General features: G+C 42.6%; 3 protein-coding genes across 12 annotated transcripts in view; 2 read left to right on the top strand and 1 right to left on the bottom strand.

The window, feature by feature from the left end:
• The first annotated feature begins 31 nt into the window (after positions 1-31).
• LOC105701998 (phosphatidate phosphatase LPIN1) lies at positions 32-17,675 on the top strand. 7 transcript variants are annotated; one of them, XM_012429176.2, is made up of 15 exons: positions 32-399; positions 7,021-7,593; positions 7,662-8,008; positions 8,409-8,581; positions 8,710-9,535; positions 9,606-9,739; positions 9,860-10,071; positions 10,342-10,521; positions 10,952-11,476; positions 11,590-11,671; positions 11,757-11,994; positions 12,072-12,575; positions 12,743-12,846; positions 13,289-13,390; positions 14,879-15,015. In XM_012429176.2, exons 3-14 carry the CDS (start codon positions 7,820-7,822, stop codon positions 13,359-13,361), a joined length of 3,240 nt encoding a protein of 1,079 aa, XP_012284599.1. In that variant the 5' UTR covers positions 32-399; positions 7,021-7,593; positions 7,662-7,819; the 3' UTR covers positions 13,362-13,390; positions 14,879-15,015. The 7 variants fall into 7 exon arrangements, with proteins under 7 accessions (XP_012284599.1, XP_012284596.1, XP_023288608.1 ...); XM_012429173.2 differs by lacking the exon at positions 13,289-13,390 and having other exon boundaries at positions 14,879-17,675; XM_023432840.1 differs by lacking the exon at positions 13,289-13,390 and having other exon boundaries at positions 11,593-11,671; positions 14,879-17,675.
• A 128-nt stretch (positions 17,676-17,803) lies between these two features.
• LOC105702001 (mRNA turnover protein 4 homolog) lies at positions 17,804-19,836 on the bottom strand. 3 transcript variants are annotated; one of them, XR_001104264.2, is made up of 5 exons: positions 19,711-19,836; positions 19,175-19,479; positions 18,856-19,092; positions 18,239-18,785; positions 17,804-18,126 (listed from the first exon to the last, which is right to left on the bottom strand). XR_001104264.2 is itself a non-coding variant. In XM_012429182.2 (4 exons), exons 1-4 carry the CDS (start codon positions 19,736-19,738, stop codon positions 18,633-18,635), a joined length of 723 nt encoding a protein of 240 aa, XP_012284605.1. In that variant the 5' UTR covers positions 19,739-19,836; the 3' UTR covers positions 17,804-18,632. The 3 variants fall into 3 exon arrangements, 1 of the variants encoding a protein (XP_012284605.1); XR_001104265.1 differs by having other exon boundaries at positions 17,870-17,887; positions 17,968-18,785; XM_012429182.2 differs by having other exon boundaries at positions 17,804-18,785.
• A 561-nt stretch (positions 19,837-20,397) lies between these two features.
• LOC105702068 (14-3-3 protein zeta) overlaps positions 20,398-25,938 on the top strand; it is a 43,502-nt gene continuing 37,961 nt past the window's right edge. Inside the window, exon 1 of one of the 2 annotated variants that reach the window (XM_012429319.2) lies at positions 20,398-20,509. The gene's annotated coding sequence lies outside the window, so the exon portion shown is untranslated. The remainder of the gene's footprint in view (positions 20,510-25,938) is intronic. The other variant, XM_012429318.2, reaches the window with a different exon arrangement.

The raw sequence follows: 25,938 nt of genomic DNA on the forward strand, positions 1-25,938 counted from the left end.
AGCGTGTCGGGCGGCTCGAGCCTCGAGATTCGCCAGTAGACTCCACGCGCTCGCGCAGGACGCACGTGTTCTGACTTAGCTCCGCCCCGGCACGACCCAACTTAACCTACAAACCGGGTATTACCGTACCAGGAACGTATGTACTACACGTTAGGTTGTAATTTTAACCCGAGTGAGAGGGAACCTATCGAGCGTGACTAACCAACCCTCGCGTCGATGCGTCGCGACATCGTCGCCGAACGTTCCCTCTCGACGCCGGTATTCCGCAGTGGATCGTGCGTCGTGAGATCATGTAATCGATTATCGAGACTCTTGAAAGGAATCGAGGACCAGTCGAAGCGAACCCACGGGCGTCCGTCGCAATTTCAACGCCGAGACCACGGAAGTCGTCACGACTAGGTGAGTTAGCACTGGTTAGCGCCAGTCAGCGAGTTTTATGCCCGGTTCCACAGATGCCGATTAAATTATTCATTACCTAACCGTATGTCTCGGTAAACCCACTCATCGTAACCGAGGATTAACCCGTTAACCGAGGTTAGTGGCGCCGGGCCTTAGACGCGCCTCTACGGCGCAAATCTTTAACGTCCAATCGCGAGCTAATTCCGAATACATTGTACACGAATTTACATGCAATTGGCTTCCACTAGGGATAGAAGATTTCCTATTCTAATGGTAAATAACGTTTATTCCCGACATTGGACCAGGTTTAATTTTATATACTCGGTATAATTCTTTGACTGTCAGCTGTAAGCCATATTTGGTTTCTTCGTGTTTAAGATATGTTTATGCAAATTTGAGGTATTATGGCGACTGGCCGTAATTGACATTTTTTTCAATTGTTGCGAATGTGACGCGGCGAAAATGACGATTGTGCTTTTGTTTCGGAGAATATTCCTCGGATTGATAACAGAGGGAACCTTGACACTTAACGTCTGCAGCGGAATGACTGGAGACTTTGACCAAGGTCAGTGATATCAATTTAACGTCACCTGTAGTCGCCGTTTCCGCGAGAAGTCGCCCGTCGCAAATCACCAGAAATACCGGAAAGGATCCCCGGAGCTAAGCTTACGATCTAAAATAGGTTGAAGCTCTCGTAGATTCACTGCCAGGTCCATGGCCAACGCATCGACCTGGACAATGGCCAGGACGTAAAGTCCGATCGCGGATCTGCATTTTTCTTTTATGCACCTTGGCGGTCGTTCTGCGACTTCCTGTTAGGACCACGCCTTTGAATCGATTTAACCGTGATCGAGAGGTCGACCGAAAATTTGGAATTTTTGCGACGAAAAGCGGGAATTTTTGACGGCGAAAAATGCAAGCCCTTTTTTTCTTAACATTTACGTCATTGGGGTTTAATTGATTATTTTGTGGCACGTCCAGTCGCGATAACATCGACATTTTCATTTCAATTGCCTCGAACGAGGATAACCAAAAGGAGGTGCGTCGATAGAAATTTCGTCGTCCCACGAGGTTGTGTTCTTCGGAATGAATGTTTTTGTACCGGGGGATAAACCTGGAAATGAAATTACTCGTGGATTTTCAATTTGTAGGGCAAAAGATACCAAGTTTCCGTATCTCGGTATTAACATCTCGTGATTATTCATGTAAATTCTATGTAGTCGTATCGTCGGTGGGGGGGATTGATCACGAAATTCGTTTAAGGTTCAACTAAGAGATCCGTGAATAACTATTCATGCTCAGTTTAAATATTCGGTCGGATCGCCTGGAATGATATCTGTGAAAAGTCCGGCATATATTTTCTCTTTTCTCGAAGGCTTCATTTTTTTTTTTGTCGGGAAAAAATGCTTTCAATGTCTTGACGGATTTCTCGTTTCTCGTTAATCCAGCATCCCTGGACAGTTCAACTAAGAGATCCGTGAAATAAATATTGAATGAAAAAATAATACTTTCAATGTCTTGACGGATTTCTCGTTTCTCGTCAATCCAGCATCCCTGGACAGTTCAACTAAGAGATCCGTGAAATAAATATTGAATGAAAAAAATTCAATGTCTTAACGGATTTCTCGTTTCTCGTTAATCCAGCATCCCTGGACAGGGCATTAGCCTCTGAGAGACCACAACTCGATTCACGTGTCAGAGCTTTTTCTCGCCGAAGGCGAAACCCGTCCAGCTTGCTTTCCACATGCTTCGCATCTGCATCCTCATGCCACGTATGATAGTACGATATAAGTTACAGATATACGCACACATACGAGTGCAATTGCACCCTGTATATGCGTAAACTGCGGATTACATAATCTCCGTCAAGGGAGAGCGAGACGATAGAGGAGCACCGACAGAAATAGATGGTAGGAAGTGTCCTAATCGGTTAACCAAATTACGCACACGCACGTGCCAGGTGGAATTCGGACTTTGCATCGTGGGGGAGGTTGACGTCACAGATTTATCCGCAAAGAGAAAATACACGTCGACTCCTCTTGTAGGAGCTTTCCCAGCGTTTCGGCCTCGCGAGACTATATTATTATCGATTATACTATATTCGGAGACCTCGATGATCTCGATAATAAATTTCTTCGAATTTTTCCCCGGTGACGATAACGCGTTATCGAGTAAACGAGTATTTGTTAACGGAAGAAAGTTTATATGTTCGGTTGGAGATTTACCTAAAATTTGGCCTTCTCTGTATTCCCTGTTTGTCACGAGGAGATAAAATGATAAGCGAGACGTTATCGAGCGATCGTTATTTAGTTTTGTTTTTAAGCGGTTGTCATACCCCGATCTATATTTAGATATGGAGGTTTGAAGTAGATATATGTCGTGTTTCGCGTACAGGGCGAGAACGTCGGGGGATTTTTCGTTAATTTACGGGGACTAGTGCGAACGATTTGCGTCATACTCGTGATTTAGTCGCAATGAGACGACCTCCCGGTACATAGGTTAATGCGAGACGCGTAATATCCGCGAAAGTATATCGAGACTTTAACAGGTCTCTCCTCTCGGGAAAAGGAAAGTCTCGATTCCTGATAGTTGCCAGTTGAGATCGCTGACGAGGCCCATCGTGTTATTTATTACTCAGCTGCCTGAATTCTACCTATTATGTTAAGGCGTAACGAGTATAAAAAAATTACTCCTAAATCGACCCTGGATTTTAAATCGGAGACTCTGATAGTGCATGTCGTCGGATTTACGATCCGCCAATTTAAAATCCATTCGCTCGATCGTCATGAATTGAAGCTTCATAACATACAAAAAAAATGGGTAATTTATTATCATGCTCGGTATTTTAAAATCCCCGACAGATTTATTTACTTCCGATTCTGCTTTCCTCCTTTGTGCACGATGAAGTACACCTTGAAAGTTTTCCAAAATGCACGAAATCTTTGATATTCGATACCGCGACAACTGGGTTTGTCACTGAAAATGTCAATTTGAAGTCAATTTAAAATCCATTCGCTCGATCGTCATGGTTTACTCATTTCAAGCGGAGCGTTATGAAGTGGAGCATCATAAAGAAAAAAAATGGGAAATTTATTATCGTGGTCGGTATTTTAATATCCCCGAAAGATTTATTTACTCCCGACTCTGCTTTTCACGATTGCGATCGAGTGCAGCTTGGACGTTTTCCAAAATCGACGAGATTTATACGACGACTCTCTGCGTCAGCTGGTTTTGTTAATAAAAACATTATCAATCGATCCTAACCGCAGAGAGAGCGGTATCGCGTGTACGAGGCTCTTGGTGGTTTGTTTACCTCTACGGTCAGGATAATCGTAATTTAAGGTGCATACGCGGTTTCCGCACGCGGTACAGGGTCACGGTGCGAAAGCCGCGTCCGGTACCGTGGAATCGGCTCGGGATGTTTATTGGAAAGTTAGGGAAAATTTCGGCGGAAATCGCAAGACCGGAGGAAGACTCGCCATATCTCCGTCCTGCTCCGTCCCGCCGGCAATCGTAATGCTGTCCCTTTCTCTCCGGTTCTTTTTTTCTTTTTTTTTAAGCTAACGTCAAAACTGCATTACGCAAGACTGATTGCGACCTGTCGAGGGGGCGGAAATTTAGAGGCTCGTGGGATTCCGCCTTTCGGAGTCTTGCCAAAACTACGGAGGAGCTCTTCTCCGAGGAAGACGCGCTCTCGAATTATGTCGTTCTCTGCGGTTTCAACGGTGAAAACAATTCGACACGTATAGTAGAAAGCTGACTTGGGTGTCTGAAAATGAAATTGCTAAACGAAGACCAAGTGGCTGGCCCACCTTTCGGGGATCTATCTCGGATCCATGAGTTCTCTCAATCTTCACCACGTTTCACCGTCGAGTTTAACACTATTTCTCCCACGATTTTGTGTATACCTATTTCGACCAAAAGGTTTCGATGAGCTGGAGGAAAATGATACCGCTAAATAAATTTAACAATTATTATACGAAAAGTCAAAACATTAATTCAGAAAAAAAAATTATTAAACTTTGAAAATAATTTCAAGTTAAGCCATGGTGACTCGAGGTGGCGAAAAGTGACGACAGCAATGTTGCGAATTCATACGATTAATCGTTAAGTAAGCGTCGACGTAGGTATGAACTCTTCAACTAGTGTATTTGTTGAAAATAGGTCGATGACTATTGTTGGACTCCCTCTCTAGTGGGTTAGTCTCATAAATTCTAGTGAAACTTTCCCGTATCGGGCAGTAGGGCACCGTACCGGTACTCTCCACGTTAGTTCCCACCTTTTATATAGTTTACACCGAGGTAAACACTCCTCGAGGAAGGTAGCGAGATTACCATTGGAATATCCTGCTATTATATACTTATGCTTGCGTAATTTCTGCGATAAATTTCGTCTGATTTGCATCAATGATTACGTGGGTCCTCTTCCCGCGTTAATCGTATGCACGGTTCCTGGACTCATTCTACGCGTGGACGTCGACTTCTCTGTATAGCTCTTGCAGAAAAAAAAAAAAATACACACGTTAAGAGTCTTCGTAAACAGCGCTCCTTTTTTTAGCGAGACGAAAGGCCAGCCTTGACACAAGTTATCCAGCTGCAGGCTCAATTAATGTATTCCGATGTCCTCTTATTTTTAATTGCCGCTCACGATCAGCCTCGAGGTTGAAAGTATTTGACGGAATCTCGATGTCTCTCGCCGAGCATTCGATCGGTTCCGGTTTTTGCGTCCTTCGGCGGTTTTCGAGTTTACCTGAAAATTATCGTTAGGCCTGTTTTTCGAGTGGCGGTAACAATCGCGTATATTACCGAGCTGGTCATGGCACTCGTTACGTTCTCTTTACGCAAGCTTTAAGAAAGCGAGTGACCCTTTTCCACGTGGTTGTTCTCCGCGAAGGTGACTCGCGAGATACTTCGGTTGCATTCACGAAATGAGACAATCCAGATAGACAAGGTGATGGAAAATTTGCCCAAAATTTGCCTCATAAAAGATCATGAAACGAGTCATGACCGCATTGCTTGTGAGTCCTCACTTTACACATTTACACATATGATTAATGTGTGCGATAAATATATTGATACAACCATTTGTGACAAATTTACCGAGAAATTTTCTTGCCATTTATTGTGTAATACATACATCGTAGATATTTCGTACAGGAAATCGTTTGCAAATCGATTCTCCCACGTCATACGATGAGCATGAATTTTCTATCGGGGAATTTTCCAGCCTATCGTTCGATGATTTTCAATTTCGATTTTTCTTTCTTTTCTTTCTTTTCTTTCCCCCGGTGTTTGCGATTTTTCGCGTGTAGATGATTGATCGGTCGGGGCTTTCTGCAGGTGCATTGCGGCAGAACGGGAATTCTTTGCGGCGAGTGTACCGCGGCTTGCTACAGAGGGTATTGCGCGAATGGTTAAGAGGTCTGTACACCTGGGGAGGTGCAACGTTCAATACGTTCAATGCGTTCAATACCGCAAGCATGTACAAGTTCGCTGTTAGGTACCGCGCGGCGGTCATTGTTCCTCCGACAAAAGCTAGCCTAACGTGACACCGATCGATCGGGTTAAAAATATAGATTTCGTGTATATATGTGTACATATATTGAAATCGGCTTAACGCGACGTATTTTTACGGATTAGCGGATATTTCGTGCCGGTACTATTTTTTTTTCTTCTTTTTTCTTTTTCATTCAACGGGAAGAAAATCTAGAAATAAAAGGAAAACGTTGTTATTCATCGGCTTCCAGCTCGTGCGAATGGTTTTATTTTTTTTTGTTCTTATTGCTTTATGGTCGAAATTTGCATGGCCTTATATAGGTGCGCCGATGATGCAAACGTTAGGAAACTTTGCATGGTTTATCGTCGTCGCGTATCTTTGGGCCTTGATTTGTTCTGCAGCTTGTTGTAGGCATTCATTTCCTCGTAGGATCAGCGAACCATTAGGTGATTATGTAACTCCTTAATCGTATTTCCAGCGGTACTTACTCCGCTGGTATTACGCTTCTGCTATGGCTTCTTTGAGAGAAACTGAGATCATCCGTAGTTTCAGTGATTTGTGCTTGCCGGTGATTGACAGATCCCCGTGACGCACGTATTTTCGCGTAGTACAAAACGCCCTTGACGTGTTCGAGTTCATTCTGCAGGAAGCCATTCAATCATCACCCACGTAGATCGCCTTTAACGTCCAAGAATAATCCGGGCTCGTCCGCTTAAAGCCTCGCTTCGACCTGCGGACAAGGACTCGCCTCGGGATTAATTGATAAGAGCACGGTGGAAAGTGGAACAATTTATTACCCTTCCCTTGGGAGGACCTTTTCCGACCTTACCTCCTCCCTGCAGTTATTTTCCACTCAGCTTGCGTCGAAGAGCAATTTCTCGACAACGAGGAGGGGCTCTCAAGTTAGAGCGATACTTGCGAAAGCCGTTCCTGGAATGCGCTATTATAGGCATGAAAAATGTGCACTATATTAAGATCCTGTCTATATCATGTTTATATTAAATCGTCATAATAAAGGCAGCTATCGATGCGTCGTTTATGGACGGGATTACCTTTCGCGCAGGAACTATCAATTTCGGTGACACTGAAGAATCCGTTTTTTTTTCCTTTTTTTTTGTGTTGCAGCTTGTTCACTGAGACGAAATCCGCGCCACGCGCCGTCGCCGATCACGTGGTGCGCTATTCTATCGACCACCTTGCGTCGAGCGCTCTGATTGGGTGGCGCCTGACCACGTGACCCGCGGCCGTCTCCTTCGACCGCCGTCGGCAACCTTCGGCTATCTTCGGACGCCTTCGACCACCGTCTGCTGCTGCCGAACGAACTCAAGCGGACTCCTCAACGGACCGCGTAGGGTCGCCGAGGGAACAAAGGATTCCGTGGATTACATTTTTTTTTGTACTGCCACTTGGTAGCGTGTCTCCGCCACTGCTGGTTATCGAGGTGACATCCTTCAACTCATGAAGTCGATAAAGCTCAGCCCGTGGCAAGTCGTCCCGGGACTTCGTCATTCAGTCAGAACGACTTAGAACCGGCTTTACGACGGCGGTTTGACAGATCGCCTCCACGTATTTCTTCGTTGACGTTGCGACGACGCTTCTCTACTCTCCAGGAGCATCCTGAAGGTTGGAAAATACTCTCGAAGTGACTGTGAAGTTGTTTGGTGAAGTGTCATCATCGTCTACGCGTCATATTCACTGGTGAGTCCTTCGCTATGGTCAGGTAAATCTTCATCAATGACGCTTGTTTTCAAATTCGGATATTTCAGATCTCTGTTGTAAATTGGGATCATTCGGAAGCGATTACTGACGACACAAGGACTCTGTCGTGTTGCACACGTTCCGGATCTTATACTCGAAGAGAGAACTCGGGAGATCAGAGGGATTTTCTGTTAGATAGAGACCCATTGGGTATATCGACTGTACGATGTACAGCATGAACTACTTTGGCAAGTTCCTTAGTAATTTTAGAGACTTCTACAATGAGATCAATGCTGCGACGCTAACCGGAGCTATTGACGTGGTCGTGGTCGAGCAACCAGATGGATCCTTCGCTTGCTCCCCTTTTCACGTTCGGTTCGGCAAGCTGGGTGTATTACGATCCAGAGAAAAAGTGGTATGATTCCGTTTCTTTATCTAATATTTCTTTGCAAGAAATTAGAAATTAATTATCTTATTTGAAGAAATCTATATTTAAATATGAACTGTTATAACTGATGCTATTGTTTAGATAACTCGATAACGAGTATGAAAGATTAATCCTTAACATGACTTTGTATTTATTTTATCGTGTTATGAATCATCTGTTCTTATGTCCATACTGTAATTTCTTACAACAGTTCAAAGTCTTGTCGTTAGCATAATGCAATGTTTGACATCATCTAATCTGTAATTAAGTGTAGTTCATCAGAATAGATGCATACAATGATGGTGATATTTTATGAAACAAGGAATAACGTTGAAGTTGAAATTATTAAAGGCATTTATTATAGTTAATCCATTTATAACTTCTGCAGGTTGACATTGAGATCAATGGAGAACCAAGACAAATTCATATGAAACTGGGAGATTCTGGAGAGGCATTCTTTGTTCAAGAAGTAGGTTCCGCAGGATCACCAGCAGATTCTGAGATACCACCACATTTGGCTTGTTCACCAATTCCTGATGATAGTTGTTTTCCTCCATCAAGGTGAAAATATTACTCATCATTTATACAGAAATGAAAATTCATGTTGGATAAAAAGAAAAGTGATTAATTAAAGTCATATGTTCATTGATGACAGTAACATTATAATTTTGCAAACTCTATGTTCGCAGATTTCATCTTCTGTCTGATTTACCTCAAGAACATCATGAAAAAATTTTAAGAGATTCCGTACTGTCGATAGAGCGTGAGAAATGGGATCAAATGTGTGCATTGCCACCCGATCAGCGGGAGAAGTTTTTAATCGAACAATTTGCCGATCTTCCCGAGGAACAGCGTGAAAAGTGGCTGCAAATAGCTTCCCTGACCAGTGAAGAGCGAGAGAGCATCTTTCGAGAAAGTTTTGGTACGATTTCTACTTTGCAAAAGCAACAGATGATTCGTGAACAGTATTCTGCCTTGAAAACTGAAGAAAAAGAGAGACTGTTTAAAGAGAACTTTCCTGAACTACCAGTAGAGCAGAGGCAAAAGTTCGAAAAGGCACTGCTAAGTGACTGGCAAGAAAATGACAAATGGGAAGAAGGTAAGCCACTTGTTTCAAAGGGTGAGGAGGAAGATATTTTCAATATGGAAGGGATCAACGAGGATGAACCTCGAATGACTGTGTCAACGCCGAAATCTTTTGTTGCTGTTACTTCATCCGAAAGAATTCGGAAAATTAGCGTCGTTAATAATGATTTTCGTCCTATTACGGAAGATCCGCAAAATAGTAGCAAGGAGAAATCTAGCGATGAATCGAATTCATTTTTGGCTAAGAAGAGTTTAAAAGATGAAGTCATAGAGGAACCTAAAGTTGGTAATGGTTCAAAGCGGAAGCGAAAGAGGAAGAGTGTCACAAAGAAGAAAGGTGCTCAGAGGAAAGCTAGCAATGGCAGCAGTAGTCAAACCGAGATGAGCGAAGCTGATAGTGTACCCGCTGAAGAATCTCAAAGTGAACCTGTAAGTAGTAGAGAATTTGAATAAGTACACATTAGTTATTTTAATGTGTATTGATGACTATCATGATTAGGCTTTCAAGGGACCGAGTCCAATTATTGAAGTGGAAACGAAAAATGCTTCGGAACCATTAACTCCATCAACATTCGTCCAGGAACCCCACCGAGAGACAGATTTTCATTTCTTTAGTGACACCGAAGTTACCAAGTAAGCATACACTGTTAATTACATTTGCCGATGTAATTTTTTTAGCGAAGAAAAATAGTAGATTAGTATAATTGATAAGTAGTAAAGAGGTAATTATCTATTTGCTTGGTCTTCTTTTAGGAATCGAGATTCTAGACCGTGTTCGCCAGTACAGTCCGATACGGAATTCGAAATGCGCAAAATTACACAGGAAGATGAGGAGAGGGATGGCGAAAAAAGTCATCAGCAAAGCTGGAGATGGGGAGAATTACCAAGTCCTCCGCCCGAGTCGAGTCATTCTTCCCATAGAAACTCGATGAATTCTTCAACCGCCGTAACACAATCGAACGATAGTTAGTACAAAGAAATTACATACAACTGCACTATTTCTTTCCATTTGTCGAAGTTCCAGTTTATACGTGCTCGTCCGTGAATATACCACATCACATTTTTCTTTAATTTAATTAGTCAGGAAAATCTCTTGTCTCTTGTTTGTAACATGTCATTGGAAGCCTGAAGTGAATTCGGCACTCTAGGGACCTCCTAACAAACCTAACTATTATTCCTTGATTGCTTATTACCACTTTCCACTAACCGTTGGCCAACTGCTTTTTCAATGGCAGCAGAGGCACACCGATCTATGCTCAGTGGCATGTTCTCCTTTATGAAGAAGACTTCTCGTGTAAGACACAATCCAGAGTCAGAAGGAATTTATCTGAGCGACCTTAATGCCGATGAACTGGATCCCGAAGTCGCAGCTTTGTATTTCCCTTCGTCCCATCGTGGAGCAGCGGTTGCCAAAGGTATACAGCTTGCTTTAGGTGCTGCTCCTAACTCAGTTGTTTGTAATTACCGAGGAACTTTGGCTTTGTAATTAACTGTGACATCTAGCAAACAGCTATAATATCATTCCTCGGTTTTGGGAGCAATGCTTCATCTTTCCTGTCGCAACGTCATTAAACTCCTAGCAATTAGTTTAGTTTCGGTGTTACATTAATCGCCATGTATCGCTTGTGCGTTACAGTGAAAGGTAATTTTCCTAATTAGAATAATTATTGTGGTTGTTCATATAATGTGTTCCGATTGAAAGTTTACAATAACGTTTCCCTCGTTTGTAAGTTTAATATTCTCAAAGTTAAAATCTTTTTGAACTTGATACATTTTAACTAATTATCTTCATATCATGTATTGATGTGCATATTGTCTGACTTTTAAATTACATCTCATTCACAGAAGCAAAAAATGTGGACGAGGAAGATACGGAGTCCGGCAATGGTCCAAGTTTGCCGCAAAGCCCGAACAGCGTTGAAGGAGCTATTGGCGGTCCTAAATCATTGGACAGCGATTTTGAGGAATCAAAGAATCCTGCATTCGATGGCCACATCGATGTATCTCTTTCTCTGTGTGGAGGTGTGGAGACTGAAAACGGTCCAACCGAGGATGCTTTCCACCAGAATTTGTTACACTTCGAAGATCTCTGCGCCGACCCTAAACTATACGAGAATCCAAATTTAGTTGTGAAGATTAATGGGAAATTTTACAACTGGGCAACCGCTTGTCCGATAATTATGACTTTAGCAGTCTTTCAAAGACCTCTTCCGCAATCAACTCTCGAGAGCCTTTATGCTCACTACATGCCGTTGCCTGTTCTTGAACCGAAGAAGCAGCAGAACAAGGTCGAAGGTCGCAGTTACAGTTCATGGTTCTCCTGGAGACGTTCTAGTCAACCACCTCAGAAACCCCAGGGCTTAAGCGAAGGTGACGCTCTAACTAGATAAAAAGTATTCCCTCTAATTAAATATGTACAACTCGTTATACCTAGTGGTAATTCTCAAAATTATCAGGTTATTTTTATTAAAATTACATTTCAGTAGATGGATCTACTATTCCACCTTCCGAACAAACTTCTGACGTAAAAGAGATGACCATAGAAGAAAGTACAACCGTTGATATGTAAGTAGCATTTAGTTGAATAACAGCGGAAGTACGCGAAGTTAACGATTTATTTGAAGAATCTTAACCGAGAATTATGATCCAGGGATACGAAAGTCGAAGAAACTCTTGTCACGATAGAGACGTCAGAACAGACTTGCCTTCCTGACTCAGAACTTCGAAAGACTGAGAAAGACAGGGAAGGAGAAGGGTATAGCGGAAGCGAGGACTCTGATAGTAATCAGAATGAGACGCAAGGCGTTAAGATACCGATTGAGAGGAGATCGTATTACGAATCCACTGAAAAGTACCGAAAAACTCTTAGACTATCATCGGAGCAAATCGTGCGTACTAAGTTAAATAACTCTTGTGCATCGAAGGGGTTGATTATTATCTCCTAATATTGGTTTATATATTTTAGGCCAGCTTAGGATTGAAGGAAGGCGCCAATGAAGTAGTATTCAGTGTAACTACAGCTTATCAAGGAACTACAAGATGCAAGTGCCACATCTATCGTTGGCGCTGGGATGACAAGATCGTTATATCTGACATTGACGGGACGATAACGAAATCCGACGTTCTTGGACACATCCTTCCTATTGTCGGGAAAGATTGGGCGCAGTCTGGCGTTGCTCAGCTTTTTACGAAAATCAAGAACAACGGGTACAAATTGTTGTACCTATCTGCCAGAGCGATCGGGCAAGCTAGGGTCACCAGGGAGTACCTAAAGAGCATTAAGCAAGGCGACCTTTCTCTTCCCGAAGGTCCGTTGCTTTTGAATCCGACGAGCTTAATCTCGGCATTCCATCGTGAAGTAATTGAGAAAAAACCTGAAGAGTTTAAAATATCTTGCCTGAGTGATATTCAGGCTCTTTTCCCCGAGGACTCGAATCCGTTCTATGCAGGATATGGAAATCGTATTAATGTAAGTATTAAACTAAAGCAAAGCCCAATCAAATCATAATTAGGCTAATGTATCCTTGCTCGAGACATAAGAAAGTCTGAGATAACATTTATTCTTTAACAACATTCAACCGTCGTGTTCTATTCTCCACGTAGTGTCAAATTCTAATACATCTGTGTTTACAATAGGACGTGTGGGCGTATCGAGCTGTAGGCATTCCCATAATGCGAATTTTCACCATTAATCATCGCGGTGAATTGAAGCATGAGTTGACTCAAACATTCCAATCTTCGTAAGTACATATTTACGAACAATCTACGATGCACCCTGTACTGTTTAACTTGGTTGATTTATTCGCAACTTGCGTATGTATGGTCTTCCTTTAGGAAAATAGCTTTGTTGGTATGCCGAAAAACGATGCATTTTTTATGACAACGGCCGCCCAGGCTAAAACCATTAATACTGATTACTAAAATTACTAATCTTCTTTTTGAGCCATTAGCTTTCCTTAGTATGCGGATATTAAATGTTTGAGATGCGCTTGATTAATGAAATGCCTGGAATGCTTCGATGTAGCCTTAACGCAGTAACAAGGGACAGCTTGGCAGTGTTAATCCGTGCCAAGAAGGGAAAAACAATAACAACGTCAAATGAAATATCTGCCATTTGAGCTGGCCGATCGAAAGATCATTTTAGGATGGGTTTTTATAAGCCGGTTATTTGTATGGTTACAGCTATGAGTGTCAGAGCGGTATCGTCAATGAATTGTTCCCGCCACCGGCCATGTCAGGTGTCTACTGTAACTGATGTTGATGCGCAGCCCTACAGTTTTCACTGTAACAGAATATTTAACATTGTTTTAGCTTCTTATCGATGCCATTGGTCTTCTATATTTTTATAGAATTTCCATCGAATTGAGAGTACAAAGATCTTGCTACAATGAATTCCATATTTCCAAAGCCACAGTACAATATTAATGCCTGAATGCTTAGCGATATTTGTTATATCGTATAGTAATATAATATACGCGAGAGACGATATTTTATACACATCTTCCGACTTAACACGGAACATGTGCCATGTGTAAATACGTATTTTTATATAAGCAATTAGAATCTTTGACTGAAAAAAGAAATTGCTCGAAGCAAGTCGTTCTGGTTTCCAATGGCCTGACTTGAGTTAATGTTTACTCGTACCTATTAGGGTAATATTTCAGTATTAGAATTTATTCAAGTTTCACATCTCGCTGACGTATTTGGTTGTGCATCTACTCCCACCTATCTTCTTATGGTTTATAGGGTAAGCAGTTGACAGTACACGTTTGCTTTTTAATGTCTCTGCTTTCATGCATATCCATACTTCAGTAGTTTACGGCACAGGATTAGAATCTTTCAGAAGACATTAACTTTTAGGAAGGTGAAGGCATTTATACGGCGATAAGGACCATAATTCATTCGGTGGAAGGTATCACACCAATGCATTATTTGTACATCAGAACTCCATTAGGACGACGTTATATTTATAATAATTTACTTCATCTAGTAAGACGTGTCCTTATGTCGCTTTGGGGGTTCCTCTGGCTATCAATGACTGATCATCATCAGTAATCAGTAATCAGTAGATGTAATCAGTATTCATAACATATTTCGCAATCGTGTACATTCTGCCAAGTGATCAAAGCTTTCCGCACGTGACATTGCGATTGCAAAAAAAAAATATACTTAATAACAATTAGCGCCTGTCGGTCAGTCGCGTTTGATGTCTCAATTGCTTCTTTGTTGAAAGAGGAGTGTATTTTGATTTATAATTTCTATGAATCTATCATTTAAAAAAAAAAAGTAAAAAGCCGTAAACAAATGTTAATATCATTTCTCGTCAAAACAGTCATAAAACCAAAAGGTTTCTTGACATGACTATTAATGGATCACAAAAAAAAAAAAATAGCAAGATCTATGTTTTAGAAATTTGCTCATGGTTATTCATTAAGGTGATAAGCAAATATATATGATAACGGGTGATGGAGGTAACTGCGTTGATTAATACGGGAAATATCTTCTGCAAAGAAGAAGTCTACGTCGTTCGTAACACATATGATCCCGGTTACGTCCGATGCGATATTGAGTAATCCGCTGATAAGAAGTTAATGTCGTGTAGATATTTGCAATGATCATTTAGATACGATATACCGTTTCGGTGGAAGTGACGTCGAGTCAAAAGTCATTCGATTTCAGCTAATCATCTTGCTCGGCATGACAACGTATTTAACCACTATCGGCAAGAGGGACTTGGCTGTTTGTTCATTCGTTACTCTTTTATGATTACAGGTATTCAAATATGAGCTTTATAGTGGATCACCTCTTTCCGCCATTGAGGGAGGATGCTTCCGATGAGTTCAGCAGTTTTGCATACTGGCGAGAACCGATCTCCGAGTTGCCGAAATCTGAGGCGCTCAGTGCCGAAACTCAGGCGACCCAATAAGTAATGCTTACAATTGGGTAAAATAATCCTCTTGCTCGTAATGCGATAATGGTGATTGTCCTCTGTAGCTAACTTTTATACTCTACGTACGAGCATAGTGTTTCTTGGCTGGTGCGACAAACCGAGGTGCTTTTTTATGAAAGGAAGTCGCGCACAGAGACGATTTCCATTTATATATTAATTTACTTAAATGATTGTCTCATTTGATCGAGTGGTATAACTTTAAAGAGAGATGCAGATTACTTTGAACTGTGATGAACGAAGGAAAAAAAAAAGTACGAAAAGAGCCGGATGCTGCGACAAATGTCGATGATAAAAACGTTGCGGTCTTTATAAACGCGTTGGGTCCTTAATGATTAAATCGAGAATGACTCTCGACACACATGATACATGTTTGAATTAGATGTTAAATTTTGCGACGTTTTTTTTTCCATCTTATTCAGGGTTTTGTTCTCATTATTTTCGCACCAGCCATTGGTCGCATTGTGCCTAGAAGCTTAATGCATTGCAATCGGTCTTGCGAGGCGAATTATAGCGTACCGCTTATATGCAAACTTGTAAAACGTAAAAGTAATCGTGGAGCACCTGAATCAATTTTTTTTATGGAATTGGAAATAGATTTTTTTTTTCTCTCCCTCGGTTAAAGTACGATTGATAGGAATTATTTATCGAATTGTTTGCATGTAAGGTTGGTTTGGTCTGCGGTTGGGTAATTTGTACCGATAATTCCCATGAGAGATTACTTCACGCATGTGACGTCTGAAGAGGGAAGAGGTGAAGATTTCGACCGTCATTTCTATCGAAATTAATATGTGATTACCACATTGTCATTGTTAGTTGGATAAGCTTCGATTGTCAACTCGTTTAGATATGGAACACCTATCCGATGTCCATTTTAATTCGAAAGATTAATATTTATTTTTGTACCAGATCTCGATTTAGTTGGCGTGCTGTTGTCAAATTGCCATAAATGTAGACGAATGTCAACGCTTGAAATGTGATAGAACGATGTCGTACTTTCGCGGTGATTTTCTTGTATACACGGTAATTAATTTAAAGTACTAGTGTTAATAGTTCAACGCGTTAAAAGAGACGGACAGGAATGTTGTACCGAGAACTAATTACATGTACGGAGAATTGTCGTGTATACCAGAGGTAATTGCATCAATATCTCCGGTGAATTACAAATTCCATGATAAACTGACAGAGGTATCGATGCAAGTTCTGCACTATAGATTATGCTAGTTATTCAATATGACAATTTGGCAGCCCTACTGAATGATTGTCTAATTCCCATTTTGTACTTGGCATCTTACTTTAGAAAATCGGGTCTTCAAGATAGAGGTGTATGGGATTTCGTTATTGTAGATAAATCTCTAATGTATTTTCACCTCCCTTGAATGTTGGGTACGTAAGGTGTGTATTTATTTGATTGCGATTACCTTCGAGGTTTGGCAATAACTTTATAAGACGTAACTCTTAATGTTCCTTAACATAAAGGTATAATTCTCGGATTTGGAAGAGACTGGTTTAATTGAGGTCTCAATTTCTGTAGATACTTATTTTTCTAAAGTGAAATTATAATTGCGTCGTACCAAAGAATTTCTTCTTTTTTTTTTTTTATTACCGTTGCGTTTAGGTACGCCATGAAAAATGATTCATTCATTTTCCTTGTACGATATAACAATGTCAGGATATATGGAAGCTAATTTGCAGTACTATCGATTGAAGGCTCGAAAGATGTGTACCGAAGAAAGACGATGAAGACATTTCATATTATAATTCTCATTGATATAGCAAATGCTAGGTTTATTATCATTTTGTAAAGTGTGTATATTTATACATATATAGTATAAATTTAGTGCGTTATATATATTAATTTCTGTGAAATATATAACGTATTTATTTTATAATAATATTTTATCTTTTGTTAATCATATTCGGTAAATAAATTTAGTTCCTTTGTAGCTTTATTTGTTTACGTTTTTAAGTTAGGAATACTGTTATGCCATTATTGAGTATTTCATAAGGTGCACATATAACATGGAATAAGATTCAAAAGAAATTCGAATTACACACTTATTCTTTCCAACTAGTCATTATTGTATGTGTAACTAAATATGTAATACCAAATCACAAGTGAGGGTTGTGCTTTCAACGCATTCTCGTTGTTCTACACACTTATTTAGTTTAGCGATTATTAGAAAGTGAATGTTGAATTGAAGATGATTCACTTTGATTTTTCTTTTCTTTCGAAATACCTATAAAATGTAAATCAAGATTTACTTAAGTCGGATTTGTTATCAAATTTCATCTGTTACTAATTACTACATCGAATGCGCAATTATGATCTCACTTAATTTAATGTATAATGGCATTAGGATATGATTTATTTACAATGGATGAAATATTTATGTTCACCTTCCATACTATAAAATGTAATCACACATCTGCGTAGCATTCGTACGTTCATAGTAAACAAGTGCTCAACTATTTAGTCTTCAAAGCTCGGCATGTAAACGTTACCCTTTTACACGAAATCGCGCATCGTTAGAGCCTTCTAATGCTAAAAATCATTTGATGTAACGGTGGTATGCTTTGTAGTCTTCATATATTTCTTGGAATAAAGTAAATGGCATAAGATACACAGGTTCCTAGCATCTAAAATATATTACACGTCTCTGTTGTACTCGGTGAAGAATTTAGGAGTTTTAACAAATAATTGACACTTTTAAAGGTAACTTCTTTACAATGATCATTTTGAACAACTGATAACGATAGGAATTGATGTTGGATGTCATATCGTACTACTCATTTTCAACTACAGAGACTTCGCTGGGCCATCGTGTTTTGCTCTGAAATATTTAAAGGTGTGAATAAGTGTAAGAATTCTTAATTAATGCTGTAGTTAGGAAAGTACAGTTTAATTGCGTACGTCGTAATCAATCCGGCGTTTTTTCTTTTTGGAAGAGTTATTGTGATCTGCTATATCCATCGAATCGATAGAGGTTGCGCTTCTTTTAGTTTCAAAATCAGCCTTTAGTTTTTCCGTATCTATATCTCCCGTGCGCTCATGGAACCAATAATATGCGCCCTGAATAGAAAGCAATTTTATAATTTATTCTCAACTTATTATATTCCATATGACTTGTCATCAGCAAATTATATAAACGCTATAGGCTAAGAAATTTGAACGTATCACTAACCCACATTATGCCACAGATCCAGAATATAGCGAAAGCTATGGGGAAAGTCATGGTGACCGTTATCTATTCTGTGCAAATTTCTTGTCAAAAGTGCAACAATTTATTTGAAAAACTAAAAATTTAATCCTTTCTTAAATGTTTTATATTACCGAATGTCTAGTCTGTCACTTGTCTTATTACATTCATATATTATTTTGAAGGAATAGGGCATCTAGTAGTTTTGTTTTACATGAAATTATCTATTATACGATTAGTCAAGCATGTGTTCGAATGTTGTACAAAAAATAATGAAAGGAATTAATTTCTATTGCACGTGTTCGGTATACTTTTTATTACATTAAAAAAAATTAGTTTTAATATATACAACTTTATTCAGTATTAGAAACGATATGGTTCACGTTTTTTCTGCATCTTCTGTTTCCATTCCCTCTTCAATGTTATTTTCCAGTGAATTTTCATCCGATATAAGGTGTTTGTAACCATTTTTTTTTGTATATATCCCAATGGGTATTAATTTAAATGTTGCTAGTGGTGTTTGAAGGAGTTTCTGTAAAATTTATGTCATGTATAAACAATTATTAATATATCTTACTTATTACATTATTTTTGATACTTACAAGTATCCTAGCTTGCTCGGGCGTTAAGGTTTGTCCTTCTTTGCAAACTTCGTACTCTCTAAGTAATGTGACAACTCCTTTTTTTAATGCAGTTGGCATACCAAGTTGCCGCAGGTGAGGTTCTATGCTATGGGGAAAGTCTGGTAAAGGTCCTTCAGGAAGCACAATAGTTTCATCTACGACGAAACCTGAACGAGCATAATCATCTTCTCTGTAATCTTCCATCCATTTCAATACCTGTTCAACATACCAAATGTAATTATAATAGTTGTAGGTGAGAAAGTTAGGCTTGGTTACATTGAATCAATCTTCTCTTTACCTCTTTCTTTAATCTGTTCGTGAACAAGAGACCGCGCTGTCCTTTCAATACTTTTGACAACTTATGTAAACCATCTGCAACTTCTTTCTCGGGACTCGTACCTAAGGCTAATGCCACAATTTTGTTTTTCCCAAAGAAGAACCTACTGTCTTTCCATTCGCTTCTCAAACTTTTCAATTTATTGTTGCGCATATTTTCCACGGAAAATAAGAATATTCTACTGTACTTTTCCACACAGTATCGAATATCTTCAACGATCTGTTGCTTCAACAATAGGCCTTTCTTACTCGTCTTCGTGAGAGAAACTGAAATAAAATTAATCAGTAAATATAGAACCTATATCATAATTAAGCAAAATATATTTGTGATTGGACTAAGGTGCTCTGTCAACTTAACAAACTTAATAATATCTATATCAAAAGGCTCTAAATAAATTACAAGAAATACAATACAAATAAATTAGGTTAGGTTGAAAGCGGTCCATTGAGATGCACAAAGTAGTGGGCAAAAATGAATATAAAATGCCGAAGAATTACTTTTCTTGTCCCTCTTTGATTTCGGCATGGCGTTGAAGAAGTCTCGATCGTTTTAAATAGTAAATTTATAAATAATCGTAAAGCTCTTCTAGCAACCACGTGAATTGTCTCAAGTAATACGTACTCACGCCGCCAGATGGCATTAAGTGTGTTTCTAATCATAAGGCTGCGTTTATTATTTTACTCATTTCTTGATTGAAATAGCTCCAATGAAATTTTATTCGGAAATGTGAGCTTAATAACATAATAACAAGAATCTAATAAACACACGTTACGTCACTGCCGAAATCTTCATTGCATCGACAGTGGGTATTTTTCGTGACAAAGCACTCTCCCTGAATGGAACAAACCGTATTCACCTCTGCTACAAATCACCATTATTAAGTTATTTATGAAAAGTATCCGAAATCCAATAATTTAACTAATTTCCTTCATCTCCGCGATAGAAGCGTCGAAATGACCAGCACTCCATATCCGGGTTTTCTCGCAAAAGGCCAGAGATCCAGAACAGTGCTCAGGATTTCGACGGTGAAGTAAAAATCAGCCTCGAAGAAAGATGATGAGAAGCTCTGAAAAGCTCTGAGAAGCCCTGAAAAGCCCTGAAAAGGGTCATCGATCGAGAATGACCGTCGGCGCGTTTGGCGCGCGCATTTGAAGCGACGGAAGCGGCGAAGTGAACGCAGTCCAAGATGGCGGCTTCCGCTTGTCGCGCCAGTGCACTCCGTGAGATCGTAGTGGACGGGAGCCGTTGAAATTTGCCGAAGCCTCGATTTCCCAGCGCGTTCTCTGCACTCGAAAGGTGAGTACCTAGATTAGGAGAGTCGTAGGTTAGGATCGGCGGGAGGAGGCCGAGGGTGGGCGCGTCGCGACGACCGGATGAGGCGACAAATACGGCGGAGGTGCGTCGAGGGCGGCTCGTCCGCCTCGAGCCGTGTGGACCCCGTAGCCCGGGGCCGACGGTCGCGCCGGTCGTCGTTGCGCCTCGCCTCTTTCTCCCGAACATCGGTCGCGCGATCCTGGGCCGATCGTCCAACCGTCCGGGGGACGCTGTCAAGCCCGATCGGCGCCAACATCGATTTCGGTGAACGCGAATCGTCCCCGCGGCGCTGTCCGCGGGCGGCAGCTCGCTCCGTCTCCGTCCCTCTCCCGTCCGGCCGCTCGCTCTCTCTCCCTCGCGCGCGCCGCCTCGCGCGTGGCGTGCGTCACACACGGCGCGGCGAGGAGAGTGCCGAGGGCGGCCGCCATCTTGCCCGCTCGCCGGCGAAAAATCGTCGCCGAGCCGCGTGTCGCGACTCGCGAGCCCGGGGGCCGTGCGTGGCACGCCTCACGCTTGACACGAGCGGCAGCGAGCTCCTCGACGGCCTCGTGGCGACGTGGACCCGACGGCGGGCGGTGACGTCATCGGCCGACTGCGTGCTTTACCGGCGAGAGCGGTCGACTCGCCCGACATCCCGGGATCCCGTTTCCCTCCGCCAGGATTTTTCCGCCGACATAACGGCCCCGGTTTAGGTATTCACGGCATTGCCACGGGGAAAAGAAAAGAAAAGAAATCGGTAACTCCATCTTTGTACCTCGGTTACTCGGCCGCCTCCGATTGGTCGATATCTCGAACGGATCAATGAGCGGAATTTTTTTACGACCGTGCGGATACGGGTGAACCATTTACGACGTATGTACACCCCGCGGCACGCGTTACTCACGGGGGAGCTACTGACGTGCCGTAAATGGGGGGGGCTTATTTTATTTCAGTTTTTTTTTTCTCGTACTTTTCCGGAATAAATGTAAAAACTGACCCCGCGGGCTAATCATTTCCCTCGGCGAGCTCGTAATTCGACGGTCGGCGGGCGTTGGGAGCCGGCGGTCCCGTGACTCGGGGAAATACGGCAGAGGGGCGTTGCGAAACTCCCGGTGACGTCATCGTTACCTGTAGTCGTTACCTGAGGGTCTGTCGAGCCCCCGATACGGACACGCGTTTGCATCGACAGTGTACCATAGGTAACTGACATTTCCATGGTAAATGAGTTACGGCTTTAATTGCGTTACATTACATGCCGAACGGGCATAATGAAGTACGGTGTAAAGACGTTATACTCAAACCGGAGCAATGACATTTACTAATCGACACACGTCCAAATGTCCTCCCTACAATTTAAGGATGGGATTATCGAACGGCTACCGGACTGCAAACGCTGCAGCGGCCGAGCTAATTATTCGGCAATCCACTGGATGTACTATCAATTATCACTCAACTAGACGACGGGAATTTTTGCTACATTTCCTTTTATATCGAATCACGAGGTTTACCGAGTTTCACTATCCTCCCCCCCCCCCCCCAACTTTTTAAACATTTCAAAATCGCCGGGTATCGACATGTCTCATAGGTTATCGCAAGGTTTTCGGCTCAGTGCCTTTATCCAATGCGGGGGTCTTAGCCTTTTTCATCTCGCCGAGCACTTTTGATTATACGGCAGATCTCCTGGACATCAAATCTATGAAACCATACAAGTATCAATACAAATATGCAATGTATATGAATACAAATGGCTTTCGCAGTTATTCTAATTTTTTTCTATTTTTTCTAACTTTTATATTTATACATACATATTATACATATCACATTATACACACATATATATATACGGAACACTTGTAACGATTTTGTGGCACACGGGTTAGGGTCCACTGGTCTAGAGATCCGTTTAACCTGGGTGCGCGCGCAGCGTTTGAAGGACCGACCAATCAGCGGCGAGTCGGTCGACCGCGGCAGCCAATAGGAGGCCTCGGTCGCTCGCGAGACGGGGGAGTGGCCTGCGCGGCCGGGATCGGCGCGCAGGGACCCTGAACCCGCCGCAAGTGGAAGACGTACCTCTCGCGGCCCAGCTTTCCTCAAGGCCGTCTTCGGCCGGCCGCGTATTTGCGTACCGGCGAAACGCCTCTTATCCTCTTATCCCGCGACCGGCATTCCTCGGTCCCACGCCAATTACGCGCTCTTCCCGTCCGCCTTCGACCCATTTCCGAGGCCTCGCGTATACCTTTCGAAAGACCGCCGAGCCGGTCTCTCTCGGGGTCGCCAAACTGACCGGCGTTAACCTCAAAGAGTGGATGTCGAGCACCCACGCGTCGCACTTACCGCTCCACGTTGTTATCCCGGCTTTTGAGCCGTAATATCCTACTTACCTCGCGCCGCCATTTTCGTGGTATGGGAATTTTTTTTAAACCCCCCCCCGAGAGAAACGATTCATTGGGGCGAAAATGAAATATTTCGTCGATTCAAAGGATCCATTGTTTCATTAAAATCAATTGAAATTGTCGAAATGTCGGAGAAAGAAAATTATTCGAGATTCAGTGAGATAATTATTATTTATTTATTTTTTTTTAATTAAGGGGATATCGAAGTGGCATAAGAAAGGTGAATCGTTTATGAGACTTATGAGAGTATTGGATGTATCGCATTTTTCGTTTTAAACGTTTACAAAAAAATGTTGAAAGTATAAACAAGTTTGTGTTAAAATTGAATTTTTTATGGGCATCCCGGACCTTCCTTAAGGTCTTTCGTGTTCACAGTGTCGAGTTTGCAGCGACTCGGTACACTCGGTTAGGAGGAAAGGTTTAATTAACGAGACCTCTTTGGCACTAGTTTCCGCGCCACCTTAACGAAACATCAAGTTCCTCGACGTATTTCACTTCGCCTTAAGCTCACTACGTAAACGGCTCGGATTTGGTACTTCTCTCCTACGTTTCTGCTCCATTCTACTTCATTCTATGCCACCTCGTTCCGCTCGATTCCGTTTTAATCTCCTCCACGTTGCTCGCTTCCGTACCACTCCGCTCTGTCGTCCTCTATTTTCCTCGGCCCCTCTCGATGTTCCCGCGTTCTCCCTGTCCGTCCGTGTTTTTCTCCATTTTTCACAATTTTTCACCATTCCTCTCCACTTTTCCCTCCTCCACGGCTATACTTCGCCCTGTGGCGCTCCATTTTCCCACGCGCAGCACTTTTCCGGGGGTAGGGGAAAACGCGTGCACCTAAGTGCACTTTCAACGCAGGTGTGCGATTGAAAAAAAGAAAAAAAAGATGCCGAATCGCGATTCCCCCGATAAAGGGAGACATAAAGAGAAACAAAGGTCCGCCTCCTCTCGCTCGCACTTACAGCGCACTTCCCGCCCTTCCGCGGACTTATGCAAATCTGTAACGCACATCCGGTGTCGAGTTATTACCCCCTTTCTCTTGGTTTTTCTTAATTATTTTTTTTTTTTTCGGTCTTACGTTTTCGCTAACAATTGAGTCACCGTCTGGGGGGTCATTGTAAAACTCCCTCCTTCTTCCGGTCCTTCTACGTTTTGCGATGGTACAGGTTTCTAAACCGTATCGAAGTGGAGCAGGGTGCTGGTTCTCGGGGCTGTACTATGTCGCGCTATCTCTTTCTCTCTCTCTCTCCCTCTTCATGGTCGGAGGGTTCCCCTCGATTTCCTCGAGGGAGAGGTAACACCCCGGTCGATCGCACGTGCGTTCGTCGTTAACCTCTTCAGGGACGGCGAAGGTACCTTCGGTTCCCTTTGAGGCTCCGTATTCCTGTTACACGGAGTTATTAAATTTAAAATTCACGCCGAAATTGGGTGGCCTCGGTTTTTACGTAGGGAAACGGCAAGGGGGAAAATCCGGTCGCGCGATCGGCACGCGAGACACGACTCTAAGAGCGGCCAATTAAAGGAGAGAGAGAAGATGGACCGCGAGCGAATGTCTAAGGCCAGTTTCCGGCGGCTGGAAATTGGGAGAGAGGAAGGGAGAGGGAGGATGGGCCTGGCCGGAGGTAGGAGAGAGAAGGCGCCGCGAGGTGGCCGAGCTCTCTTTCATCGATCGGCGAGCCTTCTCTCCCGGCCCGGCGGGACCGAGAGGCGGAGCGAGGGAGACGGATAGACGGCTCGAGGGAAGGAGCGAGGGAGACGGAGAGACGGCCAGACGGCTCGAGGGAAGGAACGAGGGAGACGGCTAGACGGCTCGAGGGAAGGAGCGAGGGAGACGGACGACGCCGCGAGGACTGGGAAGCGGCCAGAGGCGGAAGCGTCGCGACGCGTCGGGAGGAGGCAAAGGGGGGAGGGCGAGATTAACCTCCCTTTTCTTTTCGGAGATGATAACGCGACGTTAACGCGGTAGAGTGGCCGGAAAACGGAAGAAGGGCGGTCGTAATCATTCGTATCCTAGATTTTACGCGTTCGGCGTTGCGCGTCAATGTCGGAAAGGGATAATTAATTTTGGACGCGTGGACAGGGCTTTTTTTTTTTTTTTTCGAACGATGAAACTTGCAGAACGTGGATGGTGATTCGAATGAAAATCGTATGGGAACGGAAAATCGCCATTCGGTCGGATCGGTATTTCAGGTCAGAGGTCAGGACTGATCGCACTACTCTGGCACGTGGGGCACGGAAGTATTTAATTGGTTTCCACGGGAATGGTTAGACTGGCGGTTAATATTTCGTTCGGGGCTTTGATCGACGGTTCAATTAAGATTCGATTCGGGTGATTTCAGCGCGGACGTGCGCCGCGCTCTTTCTCCCTCGCTTTCGGGTTTTCGGATTCTGCGGACTCCCTTCGGAATTATTGCCACTGATGATTCATATTTTTTTTTCCTTCTTTTTATCTATGATCGATGCTTTCCTTTTTCTATTCTTTCTTTCTTTAACTTTTTTGTCGCCCCAAGTGCAGCGGAGACTTTAAATACTCTTCGTGGCTATTTTACTTTTGCCCTCGCGAGGAGGCAACTTAATTTCCCGTCATCCTCGCCCTCGTTTCCAAAAGGCTTCAGGTTGTTCTTTCTTCCTCCTTTCTCCCTCTCTCTCACTTTTTTTTTTTTTTACTGTAGGGTAGCAGGATGCGAAGTGCGAGGAATCAGAGGAGAGGGTTCCTTTCAGCCTCCCTAGGGCGAAGTCGGGCAAAGAAAAAAGAAAATTGTCAGCCCTTTTAGGGGTTACCGTGCTCATCGGGTTAGCCATTGACCTCGGCGAGAGGATAATGGATCCAGACAAATCGAGGGCGGGATCCTTTTTTCGCGATCCGCGGAAAACCTGACCCAATTGTCCGTCGATGTCGCTTCGGGGAGTCGTAGGGTCGTAGGGGAGCTCAGGAGGGTCTCTTTCGTGCTCTTTGGGGTGTAGTTCCCTAGAAATTACCAGCTCTTTTTTTTTTTTTCGAGCCACTTCATCGCGGCCCTGGGGGTGTCGAGAAGTGCACAC

Source organism: Orussus abietinus, unplaced genomic scaffold, assembly GCF_000612105.2.
Source record: "Orussus abietinus isolate OABI.00-Male unplaced genomic scaffold, Oabi_2.0 scaffold22, whole genome shotgun sequence".
Taxonomy (NCBI): Eukaryota; Metazoa; Arthropoda; class Insecta; order Hymenoptera; family Orussidae; genus Orussus; species Orussus abietinus.